The sequence below is a fragment of the Anastrepha ludens genome, chromosome 2 (genome assembly GCF_028408465.1).
Source record: "Anastrepha ludens isolate Willacy chromosome 2, idAnaLude1.1, whole genome shotgun sequence".
Lineage (NCBI taxonomy): Eukaryota > Metazoa > Arthropoda > Insecta > Diptera > Tephritidae > Anastrepha > Anastrepha ludens.
In genome coordinates this window covers 20,772,374-20,787,639 of record NC_071498.1, presented here as the reverse complement: position 1 = coordinate 20,787,639, position 15,266 = coordinate 20,772,374, and the positions used below count along the sequence as shown (strand labels likewise).

The 15,266-nt window shown below is 38.6% G+C and overlaps 1 protein-coding gene across 3 annotated transcripts in view; it reads right to left on the bottom strand.

Annotated features, from left to right (window-relative positions):
- Positions 1-1,227: 1,227 nt before the first annotated feature.
- LOC128864572 (mucin-5AC) overlaps positions 1,228-15,266 on the bottom strand; it is a 142,671-nt gene continuing 128,632 nt past the window's right edge. For 2 of the 3 annotated variants that reach the window (XM_054104317.1, XM_054104324.1), the window contains exons 6-7: positions 4,950-5,578; positions 1,228-4,122 (exon numbers count right to left, since the gene is read on the bottom strand). In XM_054104317.1, coding sequence (XP_053960292.1) covers positions 3,888-4,122; positions 4,950-5,578 — 864 coding nt within the window. In that variant the 3' untranslated portion in view covers positions 1,228-3,887. The remainder of the gene's footprint in view (positions 4,123-4,949; positions 5,579-15,266) is intronic. The other variant, XM_054104331.1, reaches the window with a different exon arrangement.

Here is a 15,266-nt window from a genome sequence, read left to right as displayed (position 1 = left end):
GCGAGAAGGTTAGTGGCTGCTGGGGTATTCACCTGCAGAACCTTCGGACACAGCTCAATAGGAATGTGGAGCTCAGGTTGCACAGACTACATGACTCCGTATTTTAATTGGGAGAGAAGGTTTCGCACCACAATTGAAGAGGAGGGATGGTACAAAGGCATGTAGCTTTTTCATAGAACTTTTCACATCTATACAGACGGCTCTAAAACTTTAGACGCTAGTGGGAGCAGGTATTTACTGATATTTGATACTGATTTGGGGATAAGGCAGACTATCAAGCTGCCAGACCACAGCAGTATTTTCCAGGCGGAAGTTTTTGCTGTGGGGAAAGCCCGCAGAGCTAGCCTACACTAGAACAAGAAAGAACTCAACAATTAATATATACCTACGTGGACAGTCAAGCAGCAATAAAAGCAATAAGCTCATATTGTATTAAGTCCAAAAATGTTCGACGGAGCAGGGAGGCCATAGAAAGGCTAGCCGCAAACAGTAGGCTGCATATCTGCTGGGTACCTGGTCACAAAGGCATTATGGGGAACGAAATAGTAGGTGAGATAGCAAAAAGTGCTGTTAGACTACCTTTTGAACAAGAGAACGACATACCAAAACCGCTAAATACAATATACAATGAAATGGACGACTACATGAAAAGGCGAGTGGAAGCTAGGTGGACTAATCTGACCACATGCAAAGCAGCAAAAGTCATGTGTAGAACTTACGACAAAAAACTGACTCAATTCGAACCTTCGCTCTCATGAAAGGACTGCAGAACCATCATAGGTATGCTAACAGATCATAATCTACTGGCTGCACATGCGTACAAGATAGGGATTGCCAACACGGATAAATGAGGAAATGCAGAGAGGATGTTGAGGAAACTTTAGAACACCTTCTGAGCGTTTGTCCGGTATTATTAAAAACGCGTCTAAAATACCTGGGGCTCCCATTGTTTGAGGGTCTGGGGGACGTCTCAAAAGCGGATCTCCCAGCTCTGCTTAAATTCCCAAAAAGCGCTGACATCCTACTTAGTGTCTACTTTCGGTGTTCATAGAGATCGGTCTCCATCTTGTATCGGTAGGGACCAAAAGGTCTATGCGTGGCTTATTGCCAGCCAGGCTAACCTAACCTAACCTATTTTCGTGTTCGCAACTGTATGTTTGTACATATGTGTATACTTACAAAAGCCCGTTATGTTTTGCCATAAACTTTGACTATTTAAAATAAGGATTTGAATTCTAATAAATGTTTAAATGTTTTTATTTTTTAGGTATTATCTTGTAAACTATTTTATACTACAAATTTATATTCCATATTCATATGAATTACACACATTTTTTACATCTTATTCTGCAGTTATCAATTTGCAGTTTACACATAATCGCACTTATTATTTATTTACAACTTAATTCAGGAAAACATAACTTAAAGTAATTAAAAAAGTATGTATGTATGTTTATATCACAATAATAGAGGAATACATTTCAAAAGTATTATTATTAGTTAAAGCGCCGCACGCCTTTATAGTTACAAATAAAATTGGCTTATTCAAGTACATACATATATATTTTTCTAAAAAAATATGTATGCATATGTTACGCATATGTACATACACAAGTAATACAAAAAATTAGTAGGAGAAAAAGCGGAGAAAGAGAGAGATGTGCGGGAAAGTACCATAAATTCGCTAAGTGGCGAGAGAATACATACTTATTTACGATATCTACATACATATAATCGCAGTAAATTTGTTTATTATATTATAATTGGTATACTTGCACTCATACATGATATGCGACCAATATAACTATGCTGTACTCGTCCATATATGCGCGTATACGAATTTGCACGAAGAGTATACATACGTACACATGTGTTATCTCTTAAGATTTCTTTGACTATTGGGAGTTCTCACGCGAACTCACAGTACACAGACACATATACACACATATATGCACTTACTTTTTACACTGATTTGCACACATATCTATGTACATACCTATGTGTCTATTTATATACGGCTGTTTGACAATATATTACAAGTATTCGTATACAAATGTAGGTAAATACTATAAACCAACTACGAGAATATAGAATAGATCGGACATTCCTCATTGCGTTGGAGCAAAAAGTATGGTGACGTCAGATTTGTAACTACAGAGTGGGCTTAATAAGACCAACTAATGTTAAGCACAAATAACTTTTTTAATTTTTGAAATATTTATTTTTCTCTTTTTGTAGGTTATAATTGAATTGTTGGAAATTTTTTCTGGAACCACCAACTACGACTACAATACGCTATTCGTTTTACACAATTAGCTACACAAATTGATTTTTTAAATAATGTTTTGATGTCGGATGAAGCGCATTTCCATTTAAATGGTTATGTCAACAAGCAAAACTATAGATTGTGGGGCTCTGAAAATCCAAGGGCAACACACCAACATCAGTTGCACCAATCTAAATGTACTGTTTGGTGCGGTGTTATGGCCACTAGATTTATCGGTCCATATTTGTTTTAAAATGAGGATGAAACGAGGGAATTGATTTCACGAGCTTCTTACAGAACATGGATTGAAAACTTTTTTGCGGCCAATGGCGGAGCAGTATCCTTAATTGTTGTTTCAACAAGATGGAGCAACTGCGCATACTGCTAGGTCTTATTTGGCCCACCCTGTACATTTGTTTACATATTTGATGGTGATTTTTTTGCGCTTTGATGGTGATTTGTTTGGAAATTTAACAATTAAAATAAACTGAAATGTAAATAACTACAAAAAATGATTAAATACAAGTCTCTGACTTCTACGTATCTCATTATGTTCTCTGATTTAGATTATTTATTTACTTTTTGCTGCGATAAACTGACGTCACAAATCGAAAACTACTTTTTTTGCTCGTCATGTTGGGTGATCTACTTGCTATGTAAGTATATCATAATGTAATAGTATAAAGTGCGCCAGCCAATTTAAATTTAAATTTAGTTTTTAACCCATTTCAGCTCTAAATATTGAATTGTCACAGTTTTTCAATATATGTATGTACATATGTATATATGTTAAAAAAAATGTATACTCACAGCTTTGGGCATTTATTTATTTTATTTAATTTTTTTGCGCAAGGACTAGTACTAACTTCGCAGCCGTGAAATTTCGCCAGCAACATGCATTTGACATGCGGTGAAATGTTGCTAGCAACATTGACTCTCATTTGAGAGAAGCGACAAATTTATGAGTGTTGCCACAGAAGCAATTGGCAAATTTTGTTAAGCAAATTGCTTTTAAATTAAATTAATACACGTACATACATATGTATATGTATATTGATACAAAAAAATCTAAAGAAGATTTACTTAGAAATTTCGCTTAAAAATGCCAAATCTACGGAGTATTCGAACTCAATATTCAAACTGCCAGTTTTCGCTAAATTTTAAACTTGAAACGTGCATTTTAAATAGGTGCGAATAAATGTTGCTGGCATCATGTTGCTGGTATGTTGCGCGCTGTTTTCACGGCATGCACTGAGTACTGCTTTGCTGCGAGACACATACGAGCTTCACGCATACATATTTCACAGCAAAGCAATTTATATGGCTGATGACAGCCATTTCAAGTGAGACGTGAACTTCGGATTAGGCTTAACTTATTTTGTTAACATGTTTTGCTCAAATGCTTACCTAAATCTTTTTATATATTTTTAATAAATAAAAAATATATTCACAATGTGTGTTAAATACTTTTGTAGAGTGAAGCAGAAAAAAAATTATATAACTGCCAAGTTTGCCTACTAAAAAATTAACATTGCTTGCTGGCACACCTTATATTGTATCATTACACTCTGATCTACTTAGATTAGTTGGCTTAGGAGTAATTATATGCACACACACTGTCTCAGTTATCATTTGATAGGTTTGTGATCTTCGTCGCGTACATATGCGCCACTTTGTAAATAAATTCGTATTGTTCCTTGGTTTGGACGGCGCTCGCCCGACCCCGCCGCACATAGTAAACAGTTTGTGGAATGTCAACGGAACGCTTCGGCGTCTCTAGACTTCGTATGGCCATGTCACATGCAATGATGGTGCCGGTGCGTCCAGTACCTGGAGAGCAGTGAATCGTTAAGGGACTAAAAGTAGAAAAGAGAAGATAGAAAACAACAAACAAAAATTACGAGATGTAACAACACAAACACAAAACACATAAAAATGAGATTTTTCAGAATTCATTTTTCGACACCTTTTGAATATTCTGATAACATATTTTTCAAAAGCGAGACAACTCTTTAATAATAATAATATTTGTTCTGAGTTCCTAAAAATCGACTCCGAACAGATAGTTGGATACCAGTATTGGAAGTAGAATGGAGTGATGAAGCTTTTCTAAGCTCTTGGAATTAGGGTATATTAGTAAAGGATCCCAAAAAGGGTGACCTCTCTTACTGTGAAAATTACAGACATAATCTTACAGCCTATACCAAGGCGAATCTATTAAATCTATTGGTAAATCAGCTGAGTTGTTTTTTTCTTTCGCCGCGTCCATGTGGCTGTCAGTTCAGAATGAAACAAGGGAATTCATTATTCCTTTTCTAGTTTCTCAATACTTTGCTTTGACAACCAAACGTACAGAGCAATGTTGTTCGGTTTTTAGCATGCCGAGGAGCGTATGGAAATCGGGCCAGATCTCACGCAAAACAAAGCTGCGTATCTTTGAGTCCAATTAAATCAGTGCTATTTTATGGATGCGAAACATGGAAAGTCTCCTCTCGCAACGAATCGAAAATTCAAACATTTATTACAAATTTTTGCAAAGAATACTTGAAATACATAAGTAATTTTGTTTGGTTTATATTGTAAAAAATCTCAAAATATGCCAGACAGAACTATTGTTATTAAAACAGTTACACAATTACACAAACATTTCTTATTAATCACATTTGCCATGCTTCCAACTTACCCTTGATTCCTTAACGTTGTGGTCCCTTTCATTTTATCCGCCGCTGAAATGTTGCCATTTATTTCCGCATTTCCGCCATCATCCTTAGCTGTGCCATTTACGCGTCCCATCTCTATTTTCTGTCCGCCATTCTCCATTGATATAACCGTGACACCATTACCATTTGCGGTCACTTCACCGTCAGCATCTGATTTTAGTGTAGCATTTGAATTCTTTTCCCGCGCTTCGTTCACGTAACCTTTGAGTGATGAGCGCGCCTCTAACAGCATCGCAATGATGGGTGCCTCTTCGTTGGGCACGCCCGTCTCAGGCCATTTGTACCAGTAGTGCGTGAGTTCACGACTCATATTTTCAGCTGTGTTCTTTAGCATCAGCGTCGAAATGGCATATTTGTCTTTAACTTCGCGGTGCTTGAGTGTTATTTGGAAGTCACCGAAGGTCGTGTGGTTGTCCAAAGTTACCGATGGTGGCAGATATTCAGCGCATTTTTCAATGCCGTTCTCATAGAGATCGGTTGCTTGTATGATCACGCGTGATTGTTGTTCCCAAATCATGCGCCAGAAGTCGGTGACTGTTGTCTCGAGTGGCGCCTGAGTGGCGATGTAGTAATTCGGCGAGTCCTTGGGGCCCTAAAAGTTGAAGTAAAGTTTTGTTTTTAGAATTGATGATGGAAGATAATTATAAATACGTGTACAGCCTCACTCCGATATTTATTTGATCAAATATTTGTAAGTTTATTAGGTGAGTTTTCTAGTTTTATGCGATATTATTAAAATATCATAAGATAAAATTATTATATTTTGATGATTATTTGCCGAATTTAGTACTTCGAACTATTTGTCTACTTTAGAATGCGTCTTGTTTAAACTTTGCTCGAGCAACATTCTGGTCAGGAGGAAAAACCCTACAAATTACCTTGGTATTTTAATGATTAAAAAAATAATTATTTATATATGTAATTGGCGTACACCCTTTTTTGGGTGTTTGGCCGAGCTCCACCTCCTATTTGTGGTGTGCGTCTTGGTGTATTGCTCCACAAATGGAGAGACCTATAGTTTTATGCCGACTTCGAATGGCGGATGGTTTTTATGAGCAACTTTTTCATGGCGATCGCTATTAGAAAAACACTTTTTCAATCATTTGGTGTTTCATGTCGGAGTTTTGAGCCCGGGCTGTACGGAATGGTAGTCATGCACAAGGACATTCGGATACGGCGGTTGCCACTTTGCATACTAATTACAATGGTAACTGCGACGTGGAGGATGCCCAGCGCGCTGGTCGACCTGAAGTCTTTAACTCCGACGCCTTGCTCGAACTCGTGGAAGCTGAGCCAAATTTGACAGTCGATATGATAGCTTAGAGGTTAAATTCATTGCATAGAGGCAATTCACAGGCACCTGGTTCAGTTGGGAAAGGTTTCAAAGTTGGGAAAATGGGTTCCGCATAGACTTTCCGTCGCCAACCTTCAGCAGAGAGTGAATGTGTGTTCTCAGCTGCTGCAACGGCTTGAAAATGAAAGTTTTTTGAATCGTATCGTTACTGGTGATAAAAAATGGGTTCTTTACAATAATCCTGTTCGCAAACGCCAATGGTTACATTAAGATGAAACACCAGAACCGACCCCTAGAGATGGCCTTCACCCCAAGAAGATTCTCCTGTCTATTTGGTGGGATATGGCCGGTATTGTTTATTATGAACTTCTGGAACCAAACCAGACGATAACTGCTGATTATTATTCCCATCAGCTATCAAACCTGAATGAGGCACTTAACAAAAATCGACCGTCTTTAGTGAATAGACGTAAAGTTTAGTTTCACCACGACAACGCAAGACCTCATACCGCAAGGCAAACACTAGGCAAGCTGAACGAGCTCGGATGGGAGCTAATGCCGCATCCACGATACTCTCCGGATATTGCACCTTGTGATTATCACCTTTTCAGTGGACTTCAATCCCATATGAGTAGCAAGAACTACTCCTCAAAAGAAGCTATAAAAAGGCTCCAAGGACAACAAATTTTAAGAGCAGGGAATTAAAAATTTGCCTAAACGTTAGGAAGACATTGTAAATAATGAAGGAGAATATATTATTGATTAATAAATACCTTAAACATCTTTTTTATTAATTTTAAAACCACCTTTAAAAAACGCACGAACTTATGGAAATATTTAATTTAAAGCTAATTTATTTCCAACTCTTACAGCTGGAATGCTTCACTAATATTTATTATAGTTAAATTTTGCAAACAGATGCCCAGTGAATAACATCGAATGAATCGCTCGAAACCAGCAGTGCATGCATACATATTTACATCATAATATTGTATAATATTCATAGGCGTATGTGCTCGATTGCTGAGTAATTTGTTCTTGAAAAAGAAAACAAAAAATATAAATAAGTGCTACCATTTTTGGTGACATTTTCAAATTGTCTATAGCTGTCCATAATCGAAGTAAACACGACTGATGTAAATGAACAGCAATCGATACAGCCAATGCCACCTTGCACTCGAAACCCATTAATCATGCCCTTCAATAACTGCAGAAAAGAATACACAAAGAGATACAGAATAATGCTATGAATAACCTATGAAGAAGAACCGCGGATGGGAAGAACAAAAACCAGAATGAAATGTTTAGTTAAAAGCGAAAAAAAAAGAAATAACTAATTTGAAGCGTCACCAAGCCCGTTGCTTTTTGAAGCTTTTCTACGAACTGTACAAGCTTACACCCACAACTTCCCGCCAATTGACTATATTCGTATATGTGTAGGTACTATATGTATGTACCTGTATGTCGCGTATGTTTTTATAATGCCCATCATGCATGCCTACATGTCCACAGCCAGTCATAAAAGTCTGAGTAATAGAAAACTGGTAAATATTTTGCAATGCGGCTCTTTCAAATTTTTATTTCCTAAGCCCAAAAACATCAACTCGCCTTACAACTTCATAGAAGAGTTTAATAAAGGGTGTTTAACAAAAAGAGTTTTAAGGGCCGATGTTCAATGTGAACCACACCTAAACGTCAAGTTTTTTTCTGCATTTCATTTGGCATTTTTCAATTTCAGACTAACTCAATTTGAACCATGGAAAGATACTCAATCGAGCAACGCGTTAAAGTTATTCAGGCTTATTATGAAAACGGGCGTTCAAATCAAAATGCATATCGCGCACTTCGTGATTTTTTCGGTCAATTTAATCGTCCAAATGTGCGTACAATCGGAAAAACTGTGCAAAAGTTTGAGGAAAACCGGGTCTGTAGGAGATGTGAAAACACCAGTGCATGCTCGTACAGCTCGTACTGCGGAAAATATTGCTGCTGTTCGCGATAGTGTGGTTGAAGAGCCGTCCACCTCAACTCGTCGTCGTGCCCAACAATTGCACCTCTCACGCTCGTCGTTGATGAACATTATGCATAAAGACTTGCATTTACATGCTTATAAGGTGCAATTGACTCAAGAACTAAAGAGTCTTGACCATTTCAAGCGTAGTCAATGGTCAGAATGGTGGCAGGACCATTTCCGGTGAATGACCAATTTTCGAAGAAAATCATCTTCAGTGATGAAGCACATTTTCACCTCAGTGGATTCGTCAATAAGTAGAATTTCCGCATTTGGGCGAGATAATCCAAGAGAGATTGCCGAAAAACCAATGCACCTACAAATACTGATTGTTTGGTGCGGTTTATGGGCCGGTGGCATCATTGGGCCGTATTTTTTCCAAAATGAGGCCGGTCAGGCAGTTACTGTGAATAGTGTTCGCTATCGTGAGATGATAACGAACTTTTTATGGCCCGAATTGGAAGATATGGATATGGACGATATGTGGTTTCAACAGGACGGTGCCACTTGTCACACAGCTAGCGAAACAATGGCTCTTTTGCACGAAACATTTGATGGCCGAATAATCTCCCGTCGCGGCGATGTCAATTGGCCACCAAGATCATGTGATTTGACACCGTTGGACTTCTTTCTTTGGGGTTATTTGAAACAAAAAGTGTACGGCGATAAGCCAGCAACAATTCAAGAGCTAAAGGATGAGATAATTCGGCACATTAACGGCAATTATGCCTCAGCGTCATCGAAAATTTGGACCATCGGATGGAGGTGTGCCGCCGAGGCCGCAGTGGCCATTTGGCCGATATTTTGTTCCATACGTAATTGAGCCATACCAATATTATCATAGTAAAGAGAAATGACAATATTTTCCTAAAAAAATTGTATTTTATTCAAAACCAACATCGGCCTTTGAAACTCAACCACCTTTTATTAAAAGATCTGCGTAAAATTGTATAATCGACAGCTTTAAACTTCTAAGGTATGTTTGTAAAAATTTACCCATTCACATAGTCCATAGGGGTACTCCACAGGGGGGAGGTGGAGTAAAAGTTGTTGCGTACGCTGATGATGTGGTGTTACTGGCATCAGGACTGTGTTCCAATACGACTAGTGAGATCATTTAAAGGGCGCTGAGCGAGCTTAACTCTGGGGCTATGGGCTGTGACCTAAGTTTAAACAGAACTCATGCTATTTACGACCAGATATAAGGTACCAATTTTTGCCCTACCAAAGATTAACGGACAAACCCTCTCACTTTCAACCAGTGCAAAGTACTTAGGGGTAATTTCGGATTCCAAACTAAGCTGGAAATTAAACATTGAACAACTGGTAAAGAAAGTAGAAATTGTTTTATACTCTGTGGGCAAAAAGTAAGGTGAATTTATTTGTCAAACTTCGCGGGATTAAAATTTCGCTCTAGTTATTTTTTTCATGAGTTGGCAGCACTGTTAATAACATCTGGGCCAACTTTCATGTGAATGTCATTATCAGTTATATATTTACGCTTGTGTTTACCAAACGACCAAGAGTGCATTTTTCGATTTTTACAATGTCTGATTTGAATGAGCAGAGAAGTGCCATCAAATTTTGTTTGCGGAATGAAAATTCGGCTGCGGAAACGTTTAGCATGTTGCAGAAGGCATTTGGTGATTCGACCATGTCGCAGAAAAATGTTTATAAGTGGTACAAAGACTTCAAAGAGTGTCGAGAACGTGTTGATGACTTGGAGCGCTCCGGACGACCATCGACGTCAACAGATGACCAACACGTCAATAAAGTAAAGGAGTTAGTGCTCAAAAATCATCGGTTGACTGTTAAAGACCTTACTGATATGATCGGAATATCAGAAGGATCGGTGAAAACCATTTTGAAAGACCATTTGGGCCTACGAAAAGTCAAATCTCGTTTGGTACCGAAAACTCTCAATTTCTTGGAAAAAAGTCGTCGCGTTGATGTGTGTGAAACAATGCTTTCAGACTATTAGGACAAGCTCAAACGCATCATTGCAGGAGATGAGACTTGGATTTATGCTTACGACCCCGAAACAACCGACCAATCAAGCGAGTATCAGGCTAAAGGCGAGGCCAGACCGAAAAGAGCACGTCAAAGTCGTTCAATAATAAAGGTCACGATGACAGTTTTTTTCGATTTTCGTGGTGTGGTGCACTATGAATTCCTTCCACCTGGCCAAACTGTTAATAAGGAATATTATTTGAGCGTTATGTGTCATTTACGGTAAGCAATTCGTCTAAAAAGACCAGAATTATGGGCCAACAACTCTTGGTTTTTGCATCATGATAATGCACCGTCTCACACTGCACTCGTTCTTCGTGACCATTTCGCCAAAAATTTCACGCATATCGTTCCGCAACCACCGTATTCGCCTGATTTGGCTCCGTGTGACTTCTGGCTTTTCCCAAAACTCAAGAGACCACTCCGGGGAACGCGTTTCGAGTCGATTGAGGAGATAAAAGCTGAATCGAAGAAGGTGCTGATGGCTATACCGGAAATGGACTATTTGGCATGTTTCGGGAATCGGAAAAATCGTTGGCATAAGTGTATTTCATCGAGAGGGGATTATTTTGAAGGGGATGAAATTGATTTACAAGAATAAATAAAGATTTTTCATTTTACAACCAAATTCACCTTACTTTTTGCCTACTGTAGTATGCCTGTAAACGTATGCTAGGAAGAAGATGGGGTCTTCAACCCAAGTATATATTATGGTTGTATAAGGCGGTTATACGACCAATTTTAACGTATGGCTTGGTGGTTTGGTGGAAAGCTCTAGAGAGAAAATACAACATCAAATTACTTGGCAGAATACAAAGATCAGTCTGTGCAAGAATAGTCGGTGCAATCAGACCATGTCCTAGGGAGGATCTGAACGCACTGACATGCGTTATTCCGGTAGATCTACATATGAAGAAGATGGCTACCATGAGTGCATTTAGGTTAAATGAAGCAGGTCGCTAGAAGGAAAAAACTCATGGCCATTCAAGCCTATTACTGCGACAAACCCAGTATACCTCGACGAGGACTGCCTCCATCGTCCCAACGGTAACATATAATAGAAATTTTTCCATTTTCTTCCCATCTAGGAAAGAATGGAATAAGGGATTCTCACTAAACAGCTTCGGCACTACAGCCTATACCGATGGCTCTAAAATGGATTGTGGTGTTGGAGTTGGCATATATTCTCATAGACTTAAAATTGGAAAATCTGTGCGTCTTCCTAATGCTTGCAGTGTCTTTCAGGCGGAAGTACTGGCAATTGGGGACGCTTGTAGGTTACTAATCGCAGATCCCTCTTTTAAGGACAATATCACTATTCTTTCGGATAGCCAAGCTGCAATCCAGACACTACATAGATTCGGCTGCAACAACCTCTGAGCTGGTGGAACAAAGCAGGAATAATAGCCTTACCACCTTGAGTGAAAACCATAAAGTTACCTTAATCTGGGTCCCGGGACATCGAAGCATTGAAGGTAATGAAAACAGATGAGCTGGCAAGAAGGGGATCTGCCATGAATAACGATCTGGTAGAATCAGTATTTACACCATTAGGTGTAGTAGTGAAGTGGTAGTATTAGATGAAGGTGTAGTCAAGAATACAATTTCCCTAAAACCAAACGAAATGCAAAATTAGCAGGACGTTATGGCCCACCTACAACCTCAAGCAATGGTCGACAGTGATAAACATGAAACGACGGGACGCCTGTAGACCGTGTAGCGGTCATAACTGGCTTTTGGTTTATCGTAGAACAAGCAGCCAAAATGGGCGCCCCTCACAACATATACTGTCACAGTTGCAAACAACCGGAGAAAAAGGAAACAATCTTCCATTTCCTCTGTGAATGCCGTGAACTATGAAGGGGCAGAATGTTAACCCTGGGCAAACCGCCAGTTCGAGAGTCTCGGACAAATGTTTGGCTTAGAGGTCGACAACCTTATAAGGTTCCTGAACCGCACACACTGGATATAGTCATGCTGTAAATAACCGCTAAACAAGTTGGTAGCGAGGATGTGGCAACAAAATGGTGCGGAAGCGCTAGTTGGATTCTGGACGAATCACCACTTAAACCAACCAACTAACCAACCCATTCCATTGTTTTAATAGAAACAACTAAGGAGCTTTTTTTGACTATTAATTTTTGAGATCAAAACAACTTCGAGTCAATGCGAGTAATAGTACGAAAGCGAGTCATCCTGTCTGAAACCTTGTTTGGTACCAAACGGCTCGGAGAGGTCCTTCCCAATTCCGACGGCACTGCTGCTGGTACTGAGCAACGCCATACGGGCATGCAAAATGGCGTTGCTCAATAGTTTCGAAGGGATACCAAATTGAGACACCCCGGCATATAGGTAACTCCTGTTCGTACTGTCGAATGCAGCTTTAAGATCAACAAAAGAATGGTGTCTGTCGATTCTCGTTTCATGGATCTTTCCCAAGACTTGGCGTATTCTGAATATCTGGTCTGAATAACTTTTTTACTAAATATTTAAGAAATAAATGATTTTGAGTGATGCAAATCATTATTTTGACCTTCACGCCCATCCATTGCTTTTATGTTTTTTGTTACTTAAGAGGATGGATCTATAAGACCTTGAAAATTAGAAGAAGGAAGTCATCCAAATTCATTATTATTATTATTAAATTAAGATTTTTGCTTGAAAAAATTATTGCGCACACCAACAAAAGCTTCGGGACGATAATCGATTGGTATCATCTACCACGGATTTACCCAATTACGGTGTGGCCATACGAACAGAAGTGACACGAAACTTTCTGTTCACTCATTGAAGAGGTCAGCGCACCAGAAATGGTCGGTCAAATTCACGATATGCTTTTGGAGGATCGGCGAGTGATGGTGCGTGGATTTCTAGAGGCTAAAAAAGGCTCATTTCGTTGATTAGTTATTTCAGTTTGCGCAAATACTAATTTAGGTAAAAAGAAATTAATTTTGTTCTCGGTAGAAGGCTGTAGTGGTCGATATCGATATACCCCCTAAATTATCTATCAAACAATTTAAAGTTTATGCTCGTTGTTAAGGTGGCATTTCACACTAAAAAGATTCTTTTGTTATTTTTTGTTGGTTCCATTCAGTTGTGAGTTACAGGGTGTTAACATTGGAAGTCAACAAAGAGAAAATTTGGTACAGCTAAAAAGTTATCCACAAGAGCAATGCGACCTTTGCCCTCCCCAACTGACAACAAACCTCGTCGTCTGGCAATACTCAAAGGGAGATTCGGTGATATTCAATCACAAACCGAATCGAGGAACAGTCGAGCCAGTGGACTTATCATAGTAAATCGAAGCTGGCAAAAACTAAGATGAATCCTTCGATCTGCAAGATTATGTCGATAGGTTCTCGGGTAGTGAGTGCTTGCTTGAATGCTTTGATTATCTTAAAAAGTGTAAAAGGATCCACGACGCATTTATGCAGAGTTGCTCGAACGACCCCGATTTGATGTAAAAACGAACATATTTGGCGAGGAAAAAAGTTTTCTTCTTTTCTATATGACACTTTTTTGTTGAACAGGGTTTTCCTTATTTCAATTTTAATAAACTTATTCATCCCCACTCGTATCTGATATGAAAAAGGTAATAGAGCGCAACTGGTGTTATGATTTCAGCTTGAAAATTCGAATGTGTAACTTGATTGCTGAAACGTTGTTAAAACGCTACTGGTGTTTGGACGGATTGTGTATATGTGCATAAGTATGCATAGTGATATGTATGCATGTGTGTATGTACCTATATGTAAAAAAGCGATCTCCTGAGATTCGCGTAACTTATGCGTAATCTGTTTGTACGAAGTGAAAGAAAGGAAAAAAATGGAACGTCAAATGATCGTGTAATTTTGCGCTTGCTGCTTTTTATAATTACAAAAGCAACAATATACAAGGTAAAACAAAAACAACAAGTAACTGAAATTCTCGACAAGCTTGTGTACAAAGATAACACGTATGAGTACAAACACACACACACACAAATAAACAATTTACTATGTGAAAATAAAATAAAACCATTGAAACAATGAATCGTTGTCATCCAGCTGCAGATTAGGAGCAGCGATTCGATCTACTTCAGTGAATCAGTGAACAACTTGAGCTCAAAAGTGTATGAGCGCATAGACGCAGTACGGATGTATGTATGTATGTATGTGTGTATATAGTCACTTATAGACTTATGTAAGCAAAAGTTGTTCATAAAAGATTAACGGTAAATCTTTTTTCAGCGTGTGCTTAATTTTATCACTGAATAAAATGAAAATAATTAAGAAAGGAAAAAGTGCAGTTTGGAAGATATCATTGGTCCACACTTTTTTTTAAAAAGGAAATGTAGTAAACCAAATATCTTTAAAAAACTGAAACCAGCTAGGCAAAAGATGTAATGACTTTTCAGTTTCCCACATCAATACTAATCCTTTGAGTACTAAATGGCGCAATAAGACGGCCCAATAAGCCATAAGCCACGCACGAAGATTTCCTTTTGTATTTTGCGCCTTTTCACCACTACCTGAGATGAGCTGTAATTCAATGCGCTTATCGATAAATTTGGTATTTTTCAGCATAAACTTACATACAAGGTGAAGTCCAAAATAAACAACACTGAGCTAAAATAGAAACGACAGGAGCTTTGTTGTCATAACTTCGAGCCTATTTATTCAAAATAGTCCCCTCTCGTAACCTTTTCACTTACGAACTTTATTTGTTCTTTTCCAGTCAGTTGAAAAATTCATCTCGCCCGAAGGATGAAATTAACTCGTGAAAATTTCCGTGCGATGATTTACTACGATTTTCGAATTGGGCTGTCGAGACAAGAATGCATTGGCTTCGACTTTTGGCTTTAAAGTTAAACGCTTAGCCACTGTGAAATGCTCGTACAAAGAGTTTCAACGTGACCGTCGATCCTTGCAGGATGAATTTCGTGGAGGTCGTCCAAAAATGGTTGCTGTGCCAGAAACAATGGAA